Raw genomic sequence first — 7,947 nt, forward strand, 5'->3', positions numbered from 1 at the left:
GAGTAAGAACCAGGAGGCCTGGGTGGGAAGCATGGCTAGTTTTGACGGAAACCTGACAAGTTGGAGAGTAAGCAGTAAAGCACTCTGTGGCGATGGCTAGCTGTCTTGAATATCCAGTCTCCTCCTCTTAAAAGAAGTAAGTTTATTGAGGTATAATTTATTTTTTAGAGATAGGGTCTTGCTCTGTCACCCAGGCTGGAATACAGTGGCCCAGTTATAACTCACTGCAACCTCAAACTCCTTGACTGAAGCGAGCCTCCAGCCTCAGCCTCCCAAGTAGTTAGGACTACAAGTGTGTGCCACCACACCCGGCTAATTTTTTTATTTTTTATAGAGACGGGGGTCTCAATATGTTGCCCAGACTGGTCTCGAATTCCTGGATTCAAGTGATCCTCCTACTTTCGCTTCCCAAATTGCTGGGTTTACAGGTGTGAGCCACTGTGTCCAGCCGAGGTACAATTTAAATAGAAAAAAATTCACCTTTTAGATGTATAATTCTATGAATTTTAACAAACTTACATAGTTATGTAACCATCACCACAATCAAAACATAGACTATGTCCAAACCTCAAAAAAATTCCCTTGTGTTCCTTGCAGCCAATTCCCTCACCCCACCCCCAGGCTCTGGCAACCATTGATCTGTCTTCTGTCCTTTTAGTTTTGACTTTTAAAAAATTTCATGGATACCTTGACTGCAGTGATGAGTATGCATACATCCACACTCATCAAATTGTATACAATATGTGCAGTTTTTGCATATCAATTATATCTTAATAAGGGTATTTAAAAAAAGATATATGACAGCATTAATTCATTAGCACAAAATAGTCACTCATCACAAATATTAAAACGGTTTTTACACTCTACCATGTACCCTTTATCCTAGATCCCTCAAAATGAAGTCATTTGGCTGCATTCTGTTTGATGAGCATACATAGGCGTGTGGACAGGTGTGGACACGTGTCTTCATTTCTCTTCAATTCTACCTACGAGTAGGGTTGCTGGGCTGTTTGGTTAAGTGTATGTTTGACTTTAAGAAAAATAAATAATAAGGAAACCTTTTCAAAAATGACTGTACCATTTTATATTTCCTCCAGTGATGTATGAGACTTTCAGTTGCTCTGCATCCTGGTCAGCACTGGCTTTATCAGTTTTCTTACTTGCCGTGTTTCCATTCTAACAGGTGTGCTGTGGGGTCTCACTGTGGTTTCAATTTCCATTTCCCTAATGACTGATGGTGCTGAGCATCTGCTCGTGTGCTTGTTTGCCATCTCAGTCTCTTCTTCAGTGCAGTGTTTATTTAACCCTTTTGCCCGTTTTAAAAATTAGATTATTTATTTTCTTCTTATTGAATTGTTGAGAGTTCTTTGTATATTCTGAATACAACATATGTTTTCTGCACATACGTTCTCTCCCAGTCTATGACTTTTCATTTTCTTAACAGAATCCTTTGAAAAAGAGAAGTTTTTGATTTTAATAAAGTTAACATATCCATTTTTTCTTGATGGTTCATGTTTTCCATGTCCCATACACCCTTCTTATTTTCTAATAGAATTCCCCCAAATTTAAGGTGGGCACATCCAGCTAAAGATTACATTTCCAGCCTCCCTTGCAGCTAGGTGTGGCCATTTGACTATGCTCAGACCAATGGGATGTGAGCAGAAGTGACATGTACAGCTCTCCAGTTATCCCTAATTAAAGAGACTGCCCTGGATTTCCCCCTCTGTCTCTTCCCCACTTCCCATGGGCTGGCACACAAACGTGGCAACATCTCAGCTTCAACCACACAGATGAGGACCATACCAATCGCGGAGCACCAAGATGGAAGAAACCTGAGTTCTTAAATAACTCATGAAGCAGGCCTGCCCTCCCAGCCTGGACCACTAAGCTATCACATGAAAGACATACATGTCTACCTTATTTAAAATGCTATATTTTGGGGGTAGGTGTCTTTGTTATACTGGCTTAGACTTTGCCCTAACAAATACACCCTTCTTTCTTAGGGAATAAAAAACAATCCCTGATTCTCTGGACCCAGCCCAGTGTTGTGTGGTACATCTGTGCAGACAATTACCCAATAGTTTCCCAAAGTTTTCCACAGCCCTGGGGTGACTGAAGGGCAGGAGAATATCAGCCCTGGAGTAATTCAGAGGCAGCAGAACAAATTAAAAAAACCACATAAACCGTGGGCAAGAGAGCAAAGTCCCCATTCCCAGAGCAAAGTGAAGAGCAATGCATCAATTTGTTCTTCATTCACCAAAAGTAGCACAGACGTGGTGTAGGCAGCCAAAGGGCCAGAGGTGGCCTGAGGGGGGACAAGGGAGGACACAGCAGTGACCTAGAGACCCAGGACCAGACTGTATGTAGCCTGAGCAAGGAGAGTATGGCTAAATGAGAATAGCCCACTCCAGCACCCCTGCCAATGACAGTACTATATAAGCCTCCTACAATTTAAATACAAATACAGGGAAAGGGAGAGGTGTGACTTCAATCCAGGTTACATTTCCACCACTCAAACAATGAAAGCTTATAATCAAAATTAATACATTACAGTAAAATAAAATTTTCATTTTGTGAGCACCAGAGTTTGTGTCCTGAGATTCATGCTCACTGTCCTACGGTTCCCTGCGAGGCAGAGGGGTAAGCATGAACAAGCGTTATTTGCTTGGATCCTCACAATCATAGCACCCACAAGGTAGGTAGTTTTATTATCCTATTTAAAGATGAGAAAAATGAGGCTCGGAGAAGTTGCTCGTGCAGTGATTCCCTCAACGTCCATTCCCCTTCTTCTGGAAAATAGCCCCTTGATATTATTTGGGGGTCTACCCCATGCCTACTCTGTCTGTGTGGCCTGGGTAGGGCTCCGGACACAACTCCAGCCCTAAAACAATCAGATTACTACATTCCTGGGCAGTTTCTTGCAGGGTAGGTAAGCAATCTAAGTGGGTTAAAAGGCAGCATCCTATGATTTTATGGGATCTGCTAAACAAGGGTCTCATCTTCCCCTCTGGACTTACACTTGTGAGGATGGAAGGCTGAGACTAAAGCCAGACAGCAAGCAGACTCAAAGACGGGGAGAAACCGTCCATTTGGGTTCTGAATCCAGCTGTGCCCAAAGCCAGTCCTACCATGGAATTATTATTGTATTCATGTATTGTATTCATTGTATTCATGTATTATTTCCTAGGGCTGGTGTAACAAATGACCACAAACTGCGTGACTTAAAACAACAGAAACTAATTCAAAGTTCTGGAGGTTAGAAGTCCAAAATCAAGGTGTTGGCAGGGCCATGTTCCCCAATAAGGCTCTAGGGGAAGGATTCTTCCTTGCCTCTCCCTGGCTTCTGGTGGTTGCCGGCAACTTTTGGTGTTCCTTGGCTTCCAGTTGCATAACTCCAATCTCTGCCTCTGTCGTCACATTGTCTTCCCTCCGTGCATCTCTGTGTCTAAATTTTCCTCTTCTTATAAGGACACTCACTAGTCAGTGGACCAGAGCCCACCCAGGATGACCTCATTGTGACTTGATTACATCAGCAAAGACCCTAGGTCCAAACAGTCATATGCACAGGTGTGTGTGGTTGTGGGTGGGAGAGAGAGTTAGGACTTGAACATATCATTTGGGGCACACAATTCAAACCACATCAGCCAGTAAATTCCCTCTGAACTTAACCACTTTGGGTTGAGTTTTTGATCATTTGCACCAAGAAAGAGACAGAGACAAGACTAACCCCCAGTCCTCTTTGAGTATCTTCAGAGACTAAGTCAACAACTGAGACCCAAAGCTGGGTCTTTATCTTAGTTAACCATGGGGCCAGGTTATACACCTATTCAACCTCTCCCTTCCAAAAAATGGTGGCTCTACTTTGGGCAGAGGCCCAGTTAACTGTCTTCTGCCTCATGGCTCAAGGAAGAGGAGACTGATTGCTATGTAATTAATTAAGCAAAATTCAAATGGTGAAAGTGAATTAGGGATAGTCTGTCATAGGGGTGGTAGGCTGAGACATGACTAGGATTTTTATCCTGGATATATGAAGTTATTGATTGCCTGCATGGCTGCATTTTGAGATTTCTCCAATTTTGAGAGCTCACCTCGGGTGGTGACAAGAAGAACATCTGCCCCTGCCCTGACATTTAATTTCCTATGTAGAACATCAGCCATGCTTCCTTCACACGCATGGGCGTGTTTACTTCAGGGCCTGGGAGAAGCCTGTAATTTCAGCTTGTTATACTAAAAATATGAAAATAAAACTGATCTCTGTGGGATCATTTTAAATGAAAACTGCTTCCTGGAGGCAAGCCAAGGAAGCAAACTCATTGAAACAGAGTACAGGGCTCTGGGCAGGAAGGGCAATGGAGTGAGGATCCGGGGTGGGCGGCGGAAACCGGGATTCTGCAGAAATAGATGCAAGCCCCCAAAAACCCATGCCATCCAGGCTAGATGTGTGTGATGTCTTCCCCAGTTGCTTCTGCTGGTCCCCAGATTACTTTGTAACACCACAGCCACTGACCACACGCTTCCTTGAATCCTACTTGGCTGGGTACCAGCCCTGATCCACACCCACGGAACTCCTGCCAGCCAAACCTGAGTGGGTGGGGAATCGCTTGGGAGCTGCAACCACAGGCACTTCCCAGCAGTAGGTACGTTAATTTCCTATGGCTGCTGTAACAAACTAGGTGGCTTAAAGCAACACAAATTTATTCTCTCACAGTTACGGAGGCCAGAAGTCCAAAATCAAGGTGTCAGCAGGGTTCCTGTTTTCTGGAGGCTTTAAGGCAGAATCTGTTCTGCGCCTCTTCCAGCTTCTGGCTGCTGCCAGCAGCCCTCGGCCCTCCTCAGCCTGCCCCTGCATCACTCCAGTCTCGGCCTCTGCCTTCAAGTGGTCTTCCTGTGTGTCTCCGTCTTCCCACAGCCTTCTCCCTGTGTCTCTGCCTCTCAGATCTCTCTCTCTTTCTCTTGTAAGGACAACAGTCATCAGATTCAGGGCCCACTCTAAATCCATATGATCTCATTGCAAGATCTTTCACTTGATTATATCTGCAAAGACCCTATTTCCAAATAACGTCACATTCGCAGCTACTGGGAATTAGGTCTTGGATGTATTGTAAGGGGGGGGGCAACTGAACACACTATAGTAAATTTGGGGAAGGATCCAGAAACTTGCATTTTTCACAGCCACCCAAAATGATCTGTAGGCCATACTTTAAGAAACACTGATCCAATTGCTGGGGACTCACAGACATGGTCTCCTTCCTTGGGGAGACTGCCGTCCCAGTAGGAGATACAGACAGATGAGCCAATGATTAAAATACAAAGTGTGGCCTAGTGATCCCAAGCAAGTAGTCAGACAGACCAGGGTTCAAATCCTGCCTCTTCTACCCACCCGCTGTGAGGCTCTAAGCAAGTTCCTTAGCCTGTCTGAGCCAGTTTCCTTATCTGTAAAATAAGAAAAAATTCCTACCTCATGTGAGAATGAAGCCGTGTAAAATGCTTAACACGGGAGGATGCACTCAAGAAATAGCCGTTAGTTATTATTAAGGTGGGAAACAGGTTGAATTCATTTTCACATCCCTCAAGGCCCCTGGTTGTGTGCCCTGCACATCCTAGGTGTTAATGAATGTTTGTGGGAAGGCAAGAAGGCATTACTCTGGAGAAACTCCACTGAGATGGGCAGGAAAATGCCGAAAGACCCACTTCAGGATCAACTGACTTATTCCAAGCATTTATTGAGCACCTGCTATGTATGGAGCTCAGTGTGTAGACACTGGAAATAAAGAGCCAAACAAAACACACAGCCTGGTAAGGAAACCCACTGTTCAAATACAACGTGGTCAGTGCACGGTGAAGAAGGTAAGCACATCAGGGACATCCCATGCCACTGAGCACTTGAATACCTTCCATCCTTTAATATGCTCTTATTGTTTATGGACTGATTTTCCTCCCAGACGACATCATGAGCCCTAGGAGTTCATTTAGGGCAAAGGAGTTCTCTGTCTTGTTCACCGCTGAATCCCAAGCACCTAACAATATACCTGACTCCTAAGAGGCATTTGCTATGCATTTGTTGGGGTAGTGAATATTCTGTTGCTATTTGGGGGCCCAACATTGGACTTTTAAGGAGAACCATCTCCAGCCTCCTTGACTACTAAGTATCACTCTTGATGGGCCCAGAGACAAGGTTCCCAGAGAATGTGTCCCCTGACATAAAGCCTGACAGCTTGAGAAAGTGGAGACAGGTTGCAATACAATATATCGTGATACCGTACAGTTAGGAGAGCTTTCAACTACTAGACCGATACTAAACAAACTAAACTAGTTTAGGGTAGAAGCTACGGTATATCCTTCCTCTTCAGAAATGTCATGCTCTGAACACACTGGACATTAAGTACTGTTATGAGACTCGGCTGGAGACCTAGAAAACCATTAAAGGAGAAAGTAGACGGTTTCTGTTCCCACACCCACAAAGGAAGGAAAAGAGCAAATCAATACACTCTTCACTGTGTGCACCGGAGTAAAGAAAAAGAAGTTCCAGGTTGGCCTTGGGGTGGAGGATGGTTCTCAGGAGGGAGAGAAGGGAGAACTTCCCTGGCATGGTGGGCATGAATAAGACCGGGAACTGCCAGCACAAACGGTGGCAAATCAGGACAGCTCACCTGTGAGAGGGAGACACGAGCACTCCCTGTAGCAGAGAGAAGCCAGCAGCTCCTCTCAGGCCAACAAACTCTTAGGGTGGACTGAAGAGGGAATAGCAGGATTCTGAAGCGGCCCCCAGGGCATGTTTATGACAACACGGTTTGGGAGTGGGGGCACTGGTGTTCTCTGCTTCCGGAAGTCCAGTCACTCCCGCACCTGTGTTCCACTCCTTCGGTAAGTGGCCCCCGCACCTTGGCATAGCAGGCCAGCAGGAAACACGTGTTGAGTGAACTAAGTGAAGGAACGAACCCGGACCTCCCCCACCCGAACCACCCCGGCAGGTAATTCCGGTTGGTCCAGGTGTTGCCCCAGGACTCGAATTTTCCTCCGGGCACCACCTTTCCGCCTCAGTCCCAGGCGGCCAATCGCCCGGCTCGCGGCAGTGGGAGCGGGCAGGCGGGAGGGGCTTGGCTCCCTCTCCTCCCGGATCTCGGGGCGTCTCTCGCCAATCCGGGGCCAAACCCTGCCCGGGGGAAGGCCCCTCCCCAAAGGCTGGCAGCAGATGGCGCGGAAGAAAGTGGCGCCTGCATAGAGCGGGGAGCGAGGGCGAAACCGCGCACCTGGCGGGTCGCGCGGGGCAGCGCGCCGCGGCCACCGGGTGCGCGCCCCCCGCGCGTCGCGGCCCCGCCTCGGCCTTGCTGGGGACGCGGGCCCGGAGCTGCGCGGCCGGCCCTTCCCGCCTGGCCGGCGCCTCGGCCTCACCTCGCTCACCAGCCCCTGCCAGTCGCTCTCGGTCCGGTCGCCGTTCATGGCCTCCTCCTCCTCCATGCGCGGGCCGCCTGCATAGACGTCCTCCTTCCTCCTCCTCCTCCTCCTCCTCCCCCTCCTCCCGTCGCGCCGCCGCCCGGGCCCCGCGCGGCCCCGAGAGGGCCCGGCGCCTCCGAGCCGCCGCGCCGCCGCCTCCCGCGGCCGCCCGCGCTGTTGACTCCACGTCAGCCTCCGCGGGAGGAAGGGGAGGAGGGGCCGGGCCGCAGCCACAGCCAAGGCCCGGCCGCCGAGCCCCGCCGCCCCGCGGCAGGCCTGTGTCCCCCCAAAGAAGCAAATCCCCAAATCCAGCTATGCCCCGCGCACGGTCACGACCCCCGCCACTAGAATGTCAGCCCTACCAGGCAGGGAGTGCCTTTGTTCGCGGGTGAATGTTTGGTGCCATCCTGGCTCACAGTAGGTGCGCTACAAATATTTGTTGAATGCATAAATGAATGAACCGCATATGTACTTAGCATTGTTCATAAAACTAATGTTGGCTTATATTTTTTT

General features: G+C 48.2%; 1 protein-coding gene across 2 annotated transcripts in view; it reads right to left on the reverse strand.

Annotated features, from left to right (window-relative positions):
- Nucleotides 1–7,561, reverse strand: part of CCDC149 (coiled-coil domain containing 149) — a 99,669-nt gene extending 92,108 nt beyond the window's left edge. For both annotated transcript variants that reach the window (XR_001138301.1, XM_012664205.1), the window contains exon 1: nucleotides 7,393–7,561. Coding sequence is in view for 1 of the 2 variants with exons in the window: in XM_012664205.1 (XP_012519659.1) it covers nucleotides 7,393–7,458 (66 nt within the window). In the remaining variant the exon portion in view is untranslated. The remainder of the gene's footprint in view (nucleotides 1–7,392) is intronic.
- Between the last annotated feature and the right edge of the window lie 386 nt (nucleotides 7,562–7,947).

Source organism: Propithecus coquereli, unplaced genomic scaffold (assembly GCF_000956105.1).
Source record: "Propithecus coquereli isolate 6110/MARCELLA unplaced genomic scaffold, Pcoq_1.0 Scaffold87, whole genome shotgun sequence".
NCBI lineage: Eukaryota > Metazoa > Chordata > Mammalia > Primates > Indriidae > Propithecus > Propithecus coquereli.